Consider the following 18,717-nt stretch of genomic DNA (forward strand, 5'->3'; position numbering starts at 1 on the left):
GGCTGATATGCATAAGGTACATGTACATGTATGCCTATTTAATGGTTGTGAAGTGGATTATATTTCCGTGGAAGCAAAAGAGGGATAGACTTTGCAGCAAAAGTTATTATCTACATGAAGGTGAGTGAGATGGAAAAATGCAAAGGGAGCATAGGGTGCAAACTATTGGTATCTTTATATTGGTACAGGTTTGCATGGTTTCACACCTACAGCCTGAGGATATAGTTCTCTGTGATAAAACTTTACTGTGATTATGTTACATAGCGCTGACCAGTTTCATAAACAGGTTGCTATTCAAAACGTTAAAAACGTTTCTATCTGGAGCTGTAATAATGGGCCGTGTATGCTTAATACTCCAAACTAAAGTGTATTTGACCTTTAAACTGAGAGATGATAACCATGTCATGTAAATTTTAAAAACTGTCTTACCTTCCTTGGCTGCTTTGACCTCCTGCCCGAGGTGCCTTCTTTCTTCTGCAGAGTTGGAATAGGGGGTGAAGCCGTACGCTGAAGGAAAAAAGGAGTATATCACAGAAACACTGTGAGAAGATGCAATTCATACATTGATAACTTTCGGATACAGTCTAGGTGGGTGCTTCAATCATAACAGTCTCCCTTTCACTGTCACTTATTTTCTTGCCCTTATGGTCCTACAGGGCTAGGATTCGACTCTGTTTAATGTTATTTCTGCATCTATTTCTATACATTTCTGTGTCCTTTTCATATGTCCCACTGTTTTTTCGATATTTTTCTACAGGATCAATGGATCTGCAGTGCCTTTTTGTCCATTGTGTTGTCTTCCTGTCATGTAAGTCTTGTCTTGACAATGTAAAATTACTATAAGGTTCCACAATTATTGTATTGTGATGGTATTGTGACCCTGCATCACATCGCCAACAAAAAGTCACAAGGAATTATCAGAATATGCTCAAATTGAGAATGCTTTATCAACACACTCTATCCATGACTAATACTCACTTTCAAAGCAGTAGCATCATCTTTACAAAAGTATTAGAGTTGAAATTGAAGAAAGAGTAAAGGGTTTTTAAGAAATGAAAGGGGGCCTCTCAAACAAACCTAAGCATACTATTTCACAAAAATAGTGTTATTGAAAAACTGCTAAAAAAACACAATTTCCCATTTGTTTTACTATCCAAAACTTAAGGATAACGTAGAAGAATTGCTCTATCAGAAAATATGAAAAACTTGACTAGATTGACTAGCTTGATCCGGTTCACCTTTTTTGAGTCCTTGTGTAAAATCAGGCTGTACAAATTTTTGTTGGTTTTGGGATGCATGGTCACAAAATGCATATAAGACAAATCAAATATAAGACAAACAGGTGATTAGACAATGTGGTATATAGACCAAATAGCAATAGACCAATTGGATATAAGACGAAATGGGCATTGTCCAAGTGTTATGTAGACAAACTGGTAATGAGGCTAAGTGGTAATTGGACTATATGGTCATTAGAAGAACTGGTTGTAGACAAAACAGGATTAGACCATGTGAGTTGAGACTCAATGGGCATTAGACAAAATGGGAGTAGACCAAGGGATAGACCCCCAATTTTTCTTCCACATATGCAGAGGTCAAATATCACCTACATTGACTCATTTTCCTCGGTCCCATAAAGATCAACTTACGCAGCTTTGACTGATTATACCAAAATCATCTGACCAATGAAATCTAATGGAACTGCAACTTACCTGAGGTTCTGCAGTGCTGTTCTTTTCTCTCAGTGTGGGGATTGGAGGGGACAAAGCACGCTGTTGCTAAACAGAAATAATACGAGCTGCTTAGAGTAGCACTCAGGAGCTTTAGCTTACTAGCCATTTCATACACACAATGCTTTGCATTACATCAGAGTTTGCTACTCCTTCAATATAACTTATCAAAGGAAAAATAAGAGTGGCAGTTTCATTAGTAAAGTTTGCACTCCCCCGCCCATTTCCTTATCATCTCATATGAAAGAAGTACAACTGTATCTTGAAAAACAAAACAAAAAACAAAACAACACAAAACACAGCCTGGTGACTTCTAGCGCCTTTTTGAACTGCAGTACAATGTATATCAAAGGCAATCGGATAATAGGCTGGAATTACATGTGTACAAGTACAATGCATACACAACATTGTAAAATTCACAGTGCCCTAGTGAAGGAACACAGCAAATATTGTTTTCCTTTTTCCTTTGTTAGCTTGGGAAAGAGGTTTTTTTTTTTAATAATCTCATATCTGAAATAATGAAATACTAAGTAAACAGGGAACAGCTGATTTTCATTTCTGGAATTATTACTTGTTACAGAAGAAACGATAAAGAGATGATAAAGAGTAATGCAGTGCATAGCCATTGAAACAGCAGACAGAGGCTGGTATGTGCAATCTACTGCAGCTATGCATTGGTTAATATTTGAATAAAGACACAAAGCTTCCACTCACATTCAAATTACTGACATTATAGTTGAGATCTCTGTGTCTCAGCTTTTCATCTGCCTCTCTCCTCCTCTTCTCATTAACCTCCTTCTTCTTTTGCTCTGCTTCCTTCCTTTTTTCCTCCAACTGACGCTCCAGGTCTTCTTTCTGCTTCCGTTGCTAGGGACATTGATATGGATGGCAAATGAAGAGATTTTATGGAAACAGTCTCATGCATAATCTGCTGATGTCAAATATTTGAGCTCAGAGAGTATGACACCGGTATATGAAAGAGATTCAGTACACATTTGACTTACAACAGCTGGGTGAAATGCAGAAAACTGAAGCACAATAACTTCACTGAGGTCAGTACATGATTTGGACAAGTTATAAACTGAAGTGTTTCAGGGTGATGTATGCTTTACATATGACACAACCTACTAAAGAAAAGATAATATAAAATAATGATCTTATTTTGCAAGTTTTCTCAAGAACTCAGAGTGAGAGCCCACTCAAAGTGTGCACAGTGATATTACTTCTTGGCATGTTCAATGAGGGAATAAGTTCCCTCTATGTAGTCTCAGAATCCAGTCAAATTTGTCTTTTTAACCTGGCATCATCGTACCTTTTTATCTCAGTTGGGATAATTGGTTATTATAGCTCATTTTGGACTATAATACTGTTCTTACAAGGACTATTATCTAGGTGATTTTCAGTTTTTCCATGCCACAGTTGCTTGATGGACAACACGATTCCACCTACCCTACATCATACGGCTAAGTCTGTCATGAGCGGTACGAGTTCAAGCATCCCACATCATACGGCTATATATGTCTGCCATGGGTAACAAGCACTGCGCCTCATGAACCTACTGTAAGATGAGGAATGTTCACTTGCATTTTAATTTCGCAAATTTCGTGAGAGCCAAGATTCGCGAAATTAATATGCACGCAAAAGTTCTTGCCTACATACACATCACAATGCATGCATCGATAGCCAATATGATACTGTACAATGTACGGTAAGCTGACTTGTATATTATAGCCGGCCCTCGCTGTTTTGGCTTGGGCAGCTCCCACTGTCGTAGTGGCGATGTTTGAGCTGAATAGAGAAATCCGTGCTAAGTACTAGAACTGCGTACGTTATTTCCAGTACAATGTGCACATATGCAAGGTGCGCTCAGGAGGAATGAACAGTTTACCCTTTCCAAGCAACTACTACTACACTACACTACACTACACGTACCGTGAATAAGTAATAGTACCCTCAACTGTATGTAAGCTGTGTGTATGGTACACACAGCTTGAGCCAGGCTGAGTGTGAGCGCCTCTAATTTTTTTTTTTTAAATACGCATGTATTCTGTTGTGCGTTCAGTTTTGTTGCATGTTTCATAATTATTGACCAGTACAGCAGGAAGCATCAGCAATTCATGAATATTTCATGCCGTGGAAATGGCCGTCAGTTCCAATTTGCGAAAATTTCATGAGGCGAAATCGTGTTTTACAGTAAGTTTTTACCTGCTCAGCCTATAACTGGAACGAAAAGGAAAGCAGGTGATGGGAAACCCTCCAAACTAGAAATACCACTTAAAGTGATTAACACCGGTCCCCCACCTCAAACTGAGGGAGTTTGCTCAACCCACAATGATTTAATAGTATGCTATTTATTGAAACAAGAGACCCAGAAGTCTCATGCTCAACAACACCAATCACGCTTTGGCCATGGTGTTGGTACGGTATGTACCGCAGATTGTAGAGGTGGCAGCAACTACATGTACAGCGGGGATGAAAGCAATTTTCCTGCAGCAGCTGCTGGCTATGCACGTGCAGAGCCTATGGGGCGAGCAGTGCAAGTACTATCTCTAGCTGCAAAGTTTGTGGTTTCCTCCTCCATGGGCAAACCGATAGATGATGAACTGGAAAGTTCTACCAATTACCTCATCTCCCATTGCCTGGAGGAGAAATCAATGGAAGAATCGGCTGCAAAATACCCAGCCCCAAGCAACTGCCCCTACTTAGTCATTCCCAAGGTAAACTCAGTGATTTGGGACAATGTGTTTTAGGGACATGAAATCCAGAAGTCCAGAAATCTCTTGCCTGAAGGCTAAGTGCATTCCTACAAACTCTACCTTCTGATCTGAACGAGGTGCAACAGTACGCATTGGCATTGCTTTGTCATGCAAATTATGAAATGAACTGTTTGAGCAAGGAACATGAATGCTGCCTACGAACATCATTTGTGCAAACCTACAATGCCTGTGACTGAGTTCCTCTTTGTTGACGACCTTGAATAACGTGTAAAAGATCTCAAAGAGGAGACTAGGGCTGCCTTCAATGCTGCTAAAGGACAAGCTAAGCAGTAATCAACGCATCAGCCATACCACCTATACAAGCACAAGGCTAGCGGTGGTTTCAGCCTTAACCCTAAAAAGACTGGGCTATTTTGGTAGCTTGAAAGACTGGGGGGGCCTAAAGGGCCCCCCTTAAGATCTCGGCCGTGGATCGCGCGATCGCCGCGGAAATTTGCACAATGGTAGTGTGCGATGTAATCTACAAGATCGTATACAGTTGAACCTCTCTTATCCGGCCTCCCTTTATACGGACGCAATCTCGCCATGATTTTTTTTTTTAAATACTTACGGGAGGAAAGGGGGATTCCCAACTCCTTGACAACTCCTACACAAACACACATGAATTACATATACTTGATACATTTCTTAATAATTATTTAGGTAAATCATCCCAAGAATTTATAAAAGAAAATGATTTCATTCTTGCAAACACGAACCTCTATTTTGGGGTCTGTTACTGAGTGTAACAATGAAAAGGTTGCAGTATACACATTACTACATGTGGTACTACAATGGGCTAAATCAGTACATGTGTATGTATATGTACATGTATAAAGCATTGAGTCTCCCGTATAGGGCCAAATCCCTTATCCGGATGAGCCCCGGTCCCGACTTGTCCGGATACGAGAGGTTCAACTGTATTTAAATTTTCCAAAATAGTCTTCTCTTATTTTATTTTGATTAATGATGCTAATTCATGCGAGAAATCAGACTCTTTGATCTAAATCAGTAAATAAAGCTCCAAAAGTGCTCATTTTTGGTGTAATTATTCTTTGTAGCATTCTTAGCAAATGTACTTGAAAAAAAATTCAGTATCAAAATCAATTTCTTATCTATTTTATTGTTTTATGAATTTCTTATGTATTTCCTTGTTTTTTCGACCTTTTGTTTTTGTTGTTTTTTTAACAAAATTTGTGGCAGACACTTTTTGAAGCATAGTACTCCTAAAATAAATCAATTTTAGCCATTTAGAGTAAAAATAAGCATATTTATATGAACCATGTGAAAAAAGTCAATTTGCATTGACTTTGTACACAAAATCACATTTTTGAGCCATTTTCGGCCTCACATGCATGTACAAAAAGTTATGTAACTTCAGAACCGTACCCCCGGGCGTCACAAAGTATGGGAAACTCGAAAAAAAAAGTCATAGAGCATCGCGGCGAGAGCATTGCGTGTTGCAGAGTAATCGCGCGAAATGTCGAGGAGGGGGGCCTTTTAGGCCCCCCCCCCCTCGTCTTTTTAGGGTTAAGCAGTATCGTAGAGCTTGGCTGGATTACAGCAGGAATACAGCTAGGCCTTTTTTAAGGCCAACAGCGATCTCAGCGGGGAAACAGACCTTCAACCCCCCACACACAGACTTGCCCTGCTCCGGTATAAAACCAGGGGCAGAGCTACTCAGTCCAAGCCAAGCCAAACACGGCGTCACAGAAAAAGTAGCTGCACTACCCAAAGAGATAAGTTGCAGGCCTAGCTGTTGTAGAGATCGACAATCTACTCATAATGCACAGTCAGATTATGACAACAAACATGTAGATGTTCCACTAGACTTGCCCGTTGGGGTTGACTGAAGCATGTTAGCAAACAGTAGAATCTTATTACCACTGACCCTTTCATACTTGAGACAATTAGTGGTTACAAACTTGAATTTCAAATGGCAAAAATTTCACCTTGCAGAGGTAGACTGCCTTACCACTGGAGGGTGGGCACTCCTGAGGAGAACAAAACTGAAATTGAAATTAAAAAGTAGGCCACGAAAGGCATAATCACAGACCGACAACATATGGCAGGAGAATTTGCGTCCAATATTTTCACATGCCCCCCCCCCCCCCCAACAAAAGTGCGGACATACTCCTGATTTTTGATCTAGTGTTCAAGTGTCACACACAAACACACTGCTATAGCTTCTGACTACAAGGGTTTCTGGGACGAACACTGAACTAGGGCTTTCTATAACTCAGTTGGTAGAGCACCGGTCTAGCAATCCGGAGGTCTCGGGTTCGACTCCCAATGGAATCCCGGAAAACCTGACCGTAAAGCTCTCTCTTGAGAAATGTCAAGACATCAGTGCAGTACATGCAGATGTACTAGGGAAACAAAGCCTTACAATACAACAGGTGACACAGGTCATTGGGAAACTGATTGCTGCTTTTCCTGCAATTCAATATGCCCCCCTCTTCTACCATAGCCTAGAGAGAGACAAACTTTTGTGCTGAAGTCAAGTAAAGGGCATTTCAATAGACCTATGAAATGTCCGAAGCTTCTACACAAGAATTAACTTCGTAGTTTGATAACATTCTCTGCCAATCAGCACCCATGAGTCAAGATGGACCAGCTTTAGAGCTCCATACTGACACCGGTGGGTAGAATGGGGTGGCACTAAATTTAGCTGTGTAACTGGTGGAAGATGGGATGATCATGAGAGAGTGTATGCTCAAAACAATGAAATCAATTATCTTGAAATATTGGCTGCAGGGCTTGGTTTGATTCTCATGTGCTCAAAAGAACCAAGAACAAAACAGCTGTAGCCCACCTGAACAATATGGGAGGCATTAAATCACAACCCTGCTACAGGGCACCATGAAACATATGGGTCTGGTGTATTAAAGGAAGGAACATCTGGATCACAGCAGCCCATTTACCTGGTCATGACTCTACAGAGGCACACCGAGGATCGAGCCCAAGCTTGCCACGATCGGGCCTCTTGGGTTATGCTGCCTCTGTCCAACTGGATTCTGAATCAGACTTGGACCTAGACTATCATCGCCCTACTGTGGCTTCTGGTTGTTGGAAATGTCACATCTCATGTTTCACCAGTTAGAGCTTACAAGTGGTGAGAAGGCTACTACTCTCCAGTCTGCCTCAGAGAGAAGCTCTATGCCTGACACTGAAGCCATTTCGGGCTCGGCCAGGTCTATGACTACGGGTCCCATACATACGGACAGTTCAAACTTGAGACAGGGAAAAGACTCTGGTTCCCCAACCACGGCAGCCGTGCTCATTACTACATATTGCCTCCAACTGAAAGCCAAACCAGGAGAACATCACACGGTTGCACAACCCATCTTATGTCTGGAGTCGGATTTTGGCTCTAGCAAAGGCAAAACAGCGTCTATGCGCCCAGCTACATTCCAGACATACCTCCTTACTGCACAACGAGAAGCGGACAGACTGAACATCTCTGCCATTGATTGCAAACACATCGCTGATCTCCTAATACAGATTTCTGAACTACAATTTGAGCCGGCAGCGCAGACAGCTTTACTCATCACAAGGATCAAAAGAGCATGGGTTTTTGAACAACTGCAAATTGAAAAGAATGCAACTGCTCTCCTAGAAAGACTCCCAGTGAAAGGAGAGGATCTGTTTGGGGAAGATTCCAAAAAATCTTGGACTTGTCTCTCACAGCTGCCTCGATGGCTGACAAGACGGTCTACAAACTATCGGCCACATCAGCCTACCACTCATCCAAGACCCACCCTGACACCCGATATAGGGAGGCTAATAGTCATAACCGCAATGGCCCACCCAGACCCCTCCAAGGGAGACAGGAAAATCGCCCAGGGGGAAACACAACAACACAAGATTTTTTGTGACCATTCCAAGCAGCAACCAAATCGTCCACCCTTCCAGGGCTGCCAACAATTCTGACTGCATTCCGAGACCACAGCGGGAACCCCAAGCAGTAAGGGGGAGACTAAAACACTTCCAGAAAAATTGGGATGACATCACTCACAACAAGTTCATTTTAAACAAAATTCAAAATGGCTACATGATCAGAATAAACCCAAAATACCGCAAGGCTCTTTAAGATGGAAAGCCTTACAAAAATTTTACCCCGATACATCAATTTCAAATTCAAATTCAAATTCAAATTTGAATTTGAATCACAAGGAGTGGGCCTCTGCCATAGACGTTTCCGATGTATATCTTCACATACCGGTGGCCCCACTCTCTCAAAATCTGCTTGGTTTTGCAATAGGAAAAAGAACTTATGTTCTTCAAGTTCTACCATTTGGTCTTCCATCATCCCCATGAGTATTCACTGTCATTGTCCGATTGGACAGCAGCACTAAGAAAAAGAGGGATAGAATTTTTTTGTTATCTTGACGACTGGTTAATACTGGCACCTTGAACGGGGATGCGGAGAGACCACCTGCACACCACGATCTCCCTTGAGAGCAGCTTAGGTTTCCTCATAAACTGGGAAAAATCCAAAATCAACCTGACTCGGGCCCCAGAATTCCTGGGGGCGGTCATTGACATTCCACATATACGAGTGACACTGGCTCCACACAGAAGGATAAAAGTAAGAGCCATGGCGAGTGCCCTCGTATCACCTCAGGAATCCTCGGTCAGGGATTGGCAAGTATTTTTAGGCTTGCTAGCCAGCCTGGTAGACATGGTGATGCAATATCGAATAAGGATGAAAGTTCTACAACCACACCTCTTAAAATTCAAATGCCCCCTTGCGTAGAGAAGACAAACGGAAATTCCAATGACGTTCATGACCCAGGAGGCGATCAAGTGGTGGATTTAACTGCACTCCCTAGAGGCAGGAAAACCCTTCTGGACCCCCACCCGATGCTGACTATTCTGACAGATGCATCCAAACAGGGCTGGAAAGCTGTTTTTGATTCGAGTCAAGCCGGGGGCCCCTGGGACCCGCAGAATAAGGGATGGCATATCAACAAACTGGAAATGCTTGCGGTCAAACGTGCACTCCAACACTTTCAGGTGATAGAGGGGAAATCAGTCCTCATAAAATCAGACAGCAGAACAGTAGTGACCTACATCAACCGACTGGGGGGAACACGGTCACGCACGCTTTGCACCCTTACACTAGAAATCCTAATCTGGGCCAACAAGAGAAATATCCATATCTGTGCCTCACATATCCCAGGCAAGGACAACTACATTGCTGATTGTATCTCGAGGGGAAGCTACCTTCCGACAGAGTGGATGCTTTAACCTGGTGTAGCAAAACAAATGTTCAACCAGTGCGGCCAACCATCCATCCACCTATTTGCCTCAGCCCTGAACAAACAACTATGAACCTACTGCACAAAACACAAGGATCCCATGGCTCTGGCAACAGATGCTTTCTCGATTCCATGGAACAATGTTCTGGCCTACGTGTTTCGTGTTTTCATCAGAGTGTTAAACAAGATCCAGGAGGATCAAGCGAATGTGCTACCAATTGCTCCATGGTGGCCCCGATGACCTTGGTTTCCAACCCTTGTGAGCCTTCAGAGAGACACACTGATAATCCTCCGAGACACACCGATAATCCTCCCAGTCAGGGAGGACACCTTGAACGAACAACACAGTATTACCTAAACCCATCCAATCTGAGGCTAACACTGTGGCAAATTACAGGAATTCGGCAATTGAAGCAGAGCTTTCACCAAGAGCTGTCGATTTTACAACACAGTGCCTCCGAGTGTCAACAAGATCAACTTACGACTCCCGACTGGTGCACTAGAGGAGCGATAGAAGAGGATATGAGGTTAGCATGGCCTTTTACAGTAAGAAGTGCAGGGTTTCCTGTTATGCAGTAAGGTGAGTTCTGTGAGGATTGTCTGCTTCACAGACCCTTTTTTCTTGTTTCTCTCTACCAGAGATGAACCTTTGCCAGTTTTTAAGCACGTAGGAATGGAATCATAGCAATATGATATAGGCAAGTGTAGCTAATTTAGATCTGATTTTCACTACTGAAAATTCATTTTCAAGTATCAGAGAATGCTAGCACCTGTAGACTTACTTATTTTGAAGCAATTGACGATGAACATATTACTGGCTTTGAAATTCACCCAGAGGGTACAGACTTTTCAGAGCCTGAATCTAGACAACATGATTCTTAAACAATCTCTGGTGTTATTAAAAGTCAATGAACATCTAGACCTGGGAATTTTGGATTGGACATACTTTTGAAAGCGCACCCCCGCACAGACATTTGTGTGTTGTTACATACATTAATGCCTCTCTTCAGAGAACCAAAGAGATCTGAGGAGAGGAACATCTCTTCCCTGCAAGAAAATAACAGCACAGTCAATTTCTCAATGAATCAACCAGATCATGACTAGCGCTGGCATTAACATGATCTTCAGTGCGCACTCAACCCAGGCAGCTTCTAGCTCAGCAGCAAATAGAACAAATGCACCAATACCTCTGATCCTTGCCAAAGGTGATCCAAAGAGCAGACATTTCACAAATTCTATGACAAGCCTCTGCAAGATGATGGAAAGTGTCTGTCACAGATGATTACGAAGAGAAAATGGCCTCAGATCTGGGTATGTAATTGTGGCCTATTTTCTGCTTGCCATTTGTTCAAACCCAAGATGGTTTAGTTTGGAACAAAATGTGACTTCTCTGCTACAAAATCTCAATGTGAGTTCTTGTGGAACTCACAAAAGAGAATAAAAAGATTAAAAGAAAACTTATCTATTTGATCTTTATTTTACGAGAGGGAGTATGCCTGCAGAAAGAGATTCACAGTCCCTCCTCTCCCTCCCTGTCATGAATATCATCTCAATGTGTAGATCAACTTCAAGTAAGTTCTCAATCTTTCCAGACTGACAGACGCTACGAAGTATGACTAGCTCGCATTAAGCAGGCTCTCACTATGAATTCTTTCTCCAACTCCCTCAAAAAGTAGAGATCAAACTTTAAAGTGGTAAGTTATACCATATTTTGCACAATAACTTTTAATCATAAGCTTACAATCCTTTATGGAACAATGCAGGGAAGGTTATTTCTAATCTTGTGGGGTTGTATAATCAATACCGAAATTCCTCAGGTAATGCTGTATCTATGAAATCAAGAGAATTTCTGCTAAGTGACACATATTTCTGGCACGACTAACTTGATATGTCTATTCATGTGCAATCAAAATTAATCCAACTAAATACATTGTCAAGTTTAATATGTTGTAACTGCTCTCTGATATTCTCTTCATGAATAGCTAAATTCCCATTGAAGTGAATGTGAAATTCCATTTTGCATTAGCTGACATGTTACCTGTTCTTCTTTCTTTTTCTTGCGCTCAAGTTCCTCCTCATATTCCTTCTTGATACGCTCTCGTTGTGCTGCAAGACGTCTCTCCTCTTTCTCCTCCTCTAACCTTATCTTCTCCTTCTCTTCAGCCTCTCTCCTCTTCTTTTCTTCAACCTGTTTATTTAACAAAATAGAACAGACAAGTTAGTACCTTTAAGAGGCCATAGAATTGCTTTGCATATACAGGTTTTGGTAAATGTGCCAAACTGCTCCTGCAGGATTCAGGTAAGGGCAGTTTCAGTTCAGTGATAAGGCATTAAATGCTGTGACAGGCTGTAGCTCACCAAAAAGCTTCTGTGGTCAGGTACTGTAAACGCCATATATTTCGCAAGTGTAAATTTTTGCGAATCAGGACTTCCCAAAGATTTCACGAGTGGTTAAATTCGCGATCATGGAGTCCTGTACTGAACGGAGAGGTTTAAATGCGTATGTCACATTCACATCGGGATCGGAGTCAATATTTTCGCGTATCTTTAATTTCGCAAATAGCACCTGACTCGCGAAATTCGTGAAAATAAAAACCTCACGAAATATTTGGCGTATACAGCACTTCTTGCTAAGAGGGCAGTGTGTCATTTGTCCTCTGTGACAACACACTGTGTTTAGTAGAAAAGAAGTCAAATTTGTCTGGTATTCATATATGCTCTCCAGGTTGAGTCCTAATGGTCTATGATAATTGATCTCCTGCACTACATTATAATTGATCTCCTACACTACATTATAAAAAAGCAATCCTAAATTTGCAGCCATTTCCTCAAGCAAAATATTGACAAATTATACAAGCAAAATACTCGGATCACCTAAATATTGACAAATTATATTCATGTTGTTTTGTTGGCTAGCCCAGACAAAGTGTGAAGTAAAATAGAAAGTAGTATAAGTTGTCCACTTTGACTGAGTAACAGTTTCTAACAGTCAAACCTATCTACAATGACTGCTCAAGGAAAACATGAAAAAAATTTGATTCTTAAAAGATGTGTTTCCCCTGCAGAATGGAGCATTTAAATTCCCATTCAGGTTCTTATCACATTCACTTCTGTTCAATTGATTGGTCAGTAACTACCAGGAAAGGCTGGATGACTATCAGGAAAGTCTGATATCATCCACCACAGACAAGAAACAAATGTTGGTTGGGTCGTTGCCAAGAAGTGTTCCAATCAGATGCATTGGGCGATGACAAAATTGTGGTGGGATTTTGAACTGTACATCCTCAGGATAGTAAATTGGAGCATGACAATGGCACAATTTCAATTGAAAGCATTGAAGATTCATGATCATCTTGCATATGTCCATTGAATTCATCCTTTCATCTTCAGCTAATCATGGAGGGATGAGTTTTGACCCGACTCAATTACCCATCATGACAATATGTCGTTGCTATGAAATGCGCATTTACAGGTTGCATAATTACCGTGCACACTGGCAGTGACTACAGATGCATTCCATCACAAACAGGTTAGTTTTGAAATCCGTTTGGCCAGGAGCAGACATATAATCTTGTGTGTATATCTGCTTAAAAAACGTATTCTATAGTTTAACATCAATATCGCATCCTGGTCGCTGATGAAGAATGTGATGACTGACCTCTTTGGAGCTTTGTTTCTTAAAAAATGTGCTTCCCTGGCAGCCTGGAACATTTTAATGCCTATTTAGGTTCTTATCTCTCTCTCTCACACACACACACACACACACACACACACACACACATATACATATACACACACATACACTGTATATATCAGGGCTTGAAATTAACTTTTTCTCTTCTGGCCCAAAAAAGATATGTGGTGGCTTGAAACAAAGGCAAATGTAACAATCCATTTTGAATTTCAGTTGCCCAACTAGGCCACTAAGAGAATTTTTGTAATTTGGTGGGCCGACATCTTTAGTGGCAACTGGGCACCAATGTTGAGCCCTTTATATAGTGTACATATCTACATATGCTAGCTCATATACTTCTGTACATAACATCCTTTCTGTCAACCAATCACCCTCCAACTTGAAATAATCACCAAATGCTTTTAGCTATAGACAAGTACTGTGAATGTCAATATTTTTGCAAGATTAAGTTTTCACACTGAGCAGCTCAAAAACATTCGCAGTTTCTTGAATTCACGCGGTGTAACTGCTTAATACCAGTACTTGAATGTTTTCATCCAATTAACAGAAAGAAACAGAATTTATTTGAACACGTCCCTGCATAAAAATTGATGTGCTGCCCAATCCATTTGAATATATTGCCTTGCACAGATACTAATGTGCATAAATGACTACTACTTGTGCACATGCACACAGACAAGCGCTCATACCAGGGAGGCATCCCTGAAGAAGCCCACGATTGAACCAGTTAAAACTGTCAGAGAAAATTGTGAAGATATTTTCATGGATTATAGAATTCATGCAAGCCAATTTAGTGTGAAATACGCAAAAATTAATGTACTGCAAAAGTTTCTGTGATTACAGGATCAGTGGTATCTGTTTGATGCCATATGGTCAACAAAGGCAAGGAAAGCCAGTAACTTTGTGGGTGCACCCTGATGGTGGTCTTTGTGCACTGTTGTCAGTTGTCCAGGGGAAACCATATCTATGGTCACCGGTTGAGTAAGGCAGGTAGTCACCGTACACAGAATCTAAAGTACACACACTTTAAAAAAAATCAATTAATTGTATTTCCATGTGGTGATTATATGCATATGGTCGCTGGAGCAGGTTTGACTGTATTCTGAACATTAAAAAAAAATGTATGATTGTGACAGACAAATATCAGTAAACTCTGACCTGCTGTCTTAGCATCTCCTGGTACTCATTCCTGCTGGCATCTGAAGAGGGGTTTGGAGCAGCTGTTGTGATTGGCCCCTTTAATTTACCATATGCTGGACCAGCTCCAACTGCTCCTCCCCCACCTGCTGCAGCTGCTAACAAGGGGGAGACATCTTGGCCTGCAGCTGCTGTGAAGTGAGGGGTACAAACATTAGGATAAAATTTCAATTTCTCTCTCTTTCTCCACTTATTATTACATGTCTATTACGCATTTTTTTTTCTCTTCTACTACTGCTTGTACTAAATAATGATGGGAAACACACAAGTGTACACACAAATATCATGTGAAAGTTCACACAGTTATATACAATTTTATTACTACTTTTTTTTGTACTATAAATATTTGCAATGTTACTAATTCATCACTGATATCTTTATGACATTTTAAGTTACTATTACTAGACATAAATTATGCTCCCTGTTATCATCAGCACCAATACTGCAATTGCTTTGCTTCAGGTCGGCTGAAATCATCATGATTATTGAAAGGTAATAGGGCATGTGACAGTCATACTTCCATAAACTTGGTATGTAACTACATTGCTTTAAATGTAGATATTGGGAGAGCAGCTGTTGCATGGAGAACAAATTACTTCTCTTTTTTTTTCTTATTATATAGCATTCATGAGCGCGTTTAAAAAAGAGAAAACTGAAACACAGTTATGCGATTCATTTATAGGAACTAGAAGCAACGTAAAGTGCTCAGGAACTTAGCTGCAACTGACAATTAACTTGCCATTAAGAGATATCAATTTAACATCCAACCATACAATACTACCCTCTGCAGTTACAGTATGCTACTAAAATGTTATCTGAGGAATACAATGTATATCTCCTGAAGACATTGATTGTTTCTGTGGGTAAAAGTTATTGTTGTTGCTGTTTACTAGCTGCAACACAAAGTTGGACAGTCTTCAAGTGAGAGAGAGAAAAAAAATGTGATTATTACACTGCTAAATATGGCATTTCATTATTACATCGTATGTAATTTAACAAAGCAATGAAAAATTGTACATGCACATTCAAATCTGTTTATAGATCTACTGATAATGGTACTATGTGCCATCATATCTTTGCTTATTTGTTCAGACTCACAGCTTGATTTCAACAATTCAATACTATGATGCAGGATGATGTACAAAATTCACTATCAGGAATATAACATAAGCATGTCTAGTGAATGAATATATGCTGCCAGAATGAGAAGGCTTGCTCAATCAGCAAAATGTGTCTAACTTACCGACAATCTTTCCCTGCTTGTCCCTCATGGGTGCCCCACCACCACCTTTGCCCCAAGGGTCGTACACCTCCATCTCCCTCTCCTTCTGAGCCTCATACTTGGCCTTCTCTGACATGGCTGCTAGCTTTGTGGTTTCCTTTTCCTTCATCTGGGGAATGATTTAGCAAGTGCGTAATGAAATCTTATAGGAATGCATCACAGTAAATTGTAAGATAACAAACATATTTCAAAACAATTGAAGAAGTGAAGTCTAACACTGGAAATAGTCTTGCTACAGACAGTGTATGAGGAAAGGGATACCTTTTGCAACCTACACGGTGTGTACCTCTCTATCTCAATGTGACATACTGTAATGGAGAAATTCTGATGTATACACTTGGTCAGACACAAATGGAGTTTACACACCTACTTGGATGAGAATCAAATTTATGGTAAATGTAGATGAAAGCCACAAATACTCCTATCAAGGTAGCAAGTCAAAAAAGATTGTGCATATGATGTAAAAAACAGTATATCACAGGAAATGGAAGATTATCAGGACTATTACTGAAAATATTATGTTACCAGCTACAAAGAAAAAAAAAATTATTTAAGATCAAATTTTCAAAAGTAGGAGTATCAACAACATGGAAACACGTATAAGTTTAATGATTAACTTCTTTTGCTTTCAACAACTATGTTTTCATTTTTCTCATGAAAGGAATAACACAAAGGCACAGTTATACAGTCATGTATATTTGATCATCCTGCCACAACTAAAGTTCTAGGTTTGTGATACCGGTACATAGATTTGCAAGTACTAAAAAAAAAGCAACAACCCAAAACCAACATCAACCCCAAAACAGTTTTTGTTCTTCTCTCTCTCTCTCTCTCTCTCTCGCTTCTTCTCCCTCTCTGTTTGTTTGTTTGCTCTCTGCTGCTGGTTCTCCAGCAAGTTCATTATAAATCAATCTGGAAAAAAAGCTGGCCTTCTCTTACTATACTCTCAGGACAGAATAGAGTCAACCCCAACAAGATAAGTATACATTCATTTGCAACAAAAACTAGCATGTATGTTGCCATAGACAAACATTTACCTGCAGCAGGAGTTGTGCTCTGTAGGATTTGGGGTCTGCCTGTGACCTTGGACTGAGCTGATCATCACCAATAAAGTTCTTGATCGAGCTTTCACCTCTAAGATGAGCAGCACTAAAAGTAAAGAAACAGATACAATGTAACGACACATGACTGCACATAAAATGAATTTGCAAACAATATAATCCTCCTCCCAATGCTTAAAACATCAGAACACCGGACGGCAGTATCTTAGAATACTGACTTTATAATGAATCAGCTAACATGAAAGCTTTGCCTAAAAATTCCCTATTTTTAATACAGAAAGTTAATTGAGCTATATTCCTGTTTTGTACTTTAAAACCCTTCTGCATTAAACATACTTTAAAGCTATATGTACAGGTTTTATTTTCCTTTTCAACACTTATACATTGTACCTTGATGCATGTGTATTCTGTATCACAGTTCTGTCTTTTGAATTTTAATAAACTGGGGGAGAGGTCAAAATCGGTAGTATGAGAGCATAAGCTACATCACTAAATGTTCATGCACTAACTCAGGTAGTATGTGAATTATATGCAGCCAAGAAACTATGCTACTCGCCAACAGCAACTGAGATATGCATAAAGGAGGAAGAGCTTACGTCTGCCTTGTGATGGCTGGATTTGTGAAAGTCTGTCCCTGCTGACCAGCACCTGGAAGCATTTGTTGTTGTTGTTGTTGTTGCAGCAGTTGTTGTTGTTGTTGTTGCAGAAAGAGGTAACGTTCCATCAGAGGGGATGTGAGGTTGGGTGCAGGAGGCACAATGGTGGTAGCAGTGGCAGCAGTGGGATGTGGAAGGCCGTGAATCATACCTGTGTGACAGATAACAGCAGTTTACAAGGCTTTACTTTCATCAAGGATTCTTTTCTATGTCTCCTCCAGTATCTAGTTTGCATGGCACTTATTATCCTGTTGAAGATGAGTCTTAAGTGTACTTGGTCAAGTGTCTATGGGGAATGTGTGTTGTAGCAAAATCAGCCGATTTCAACAGATTAAAATGATTGCATAACTCAAAGTGGGGAAAGGGCATAACAAATACCCCACATTATCACTACTTTTAATTCACATCATCTAATGTAACATACCAGCCAGAACACTGAAATGACATAATATATGTACAGAGCAAAACAAACATTTTGAAATTGAGAGTTACATCAACATTGACAGGGGAGGTACAAAAATAAATCTCAGTTTACTCATGATATATTTTGCATTCATGTAAGCAGATCACTGAGGTGCATCATGCATGCACAAATGTTCAAAGCTGTTGAATCTGTATCTCAATCTTTCATATGTTGTACATAAAAAAAGTGCCGACCAACTACTAGTTGATTGGACACGAAACCAGGATATGCAAAGCTCACACTGACTGAAACTTGACAATTAAGACTTGCAATTGCACCCAGTAGGTGGTACAAAACATTTAAGAAGAAATTCCTTTGTCTATTGTGGAAAATCTCCTCAGGTAACATCAGGCATCTGAACATCAAACTGAAAAAAAAAGACAGTTGTTACCACATTGTTGGGGGTAAAAAATACAGAGAATACAAAGACATTTTCAGGAAGGGAGAGAATAAGTGTGCTGCTGTAAGACTGGCTGCCTTCATCAAATGTTGCTTCACATCAAATACGTCTAGTCTAACAACTTAAGAAAGATGAGCTTGAATCCTGCACCTGCATCATCTGAATGGAAACATACTGTTGAGTAGCTAACACAAAAGTCTCACAACTCTGTCTG

The 18,717-nt window shown here is 40.3% G+C and overlaps 1 protein-coding gene across 1 annotated transcript in view; it reads right to left on the reverse strand.

The window, feature by feature from the left end:
* Nucleotides 1–18,717, reverse strand: part of LOC139721490 (uncharacterized) — a 175,755-nt gene that overhangs the window by 86,909 nt on the left and 70,129 nt on the right. Inside the window, exons 30-38 of the mRNA XM_071632804.1 lie at nucleotides 17,581–17,791; nucleotides 16,961–17,072; nucleotides 15,885–16,032; nucleotides 15,060–15,108; nucleotides 14,603–14,819; nucleotides 11,789–11,938; nucleotides 2,445–2,597; nucleotides 1,713–1,778; nucleotides 430–507 (exon numbers count right to left, since the gene is read on the reverse strand). Coding sequence (XP_071488905.1) covers nucleotides 430–507; nucleotides 1,713–1,778; nucleotides 2,445–2,597; nucleotides 11,789–11,938; nucleotides 14,603–14,819; nucleotides 15,060–15,108; nucleotides 15,885–16,032; nucleotides 16,961–17,072; nucleotides 17,581–17,791 — 1,184 coding nt within the window. The remainder of the gene's footprint in view (nucleotides 1–429; nucleotides 508–1,712; nucleotides 1,779–2,444; nucleotides 2,598–11,788; nucleotides 11,939–14,602; nucleotides 14,820–15,059; nucleotides 15,109–15,884; nucleotides 16,033–16,960; nucleotides 17,073–17,580; nucleotides 17,792–18,717) is intronic.

Source organism: Diadema antillarum, unplaced genomic scaffold (genome assembly GCF_040938485.1).
Source record: "Diadema antillarum isolate AM-2024a unplaced genomic scaffold, OU_Dant_1.0 scf00000144, whole genome shotgun sequence".
NCBI lineage: Eukaryota > Metazoa > Echinodermata > Echinoidea > Diadematoida > Diadematidae > Diadema > Diadema antillarum.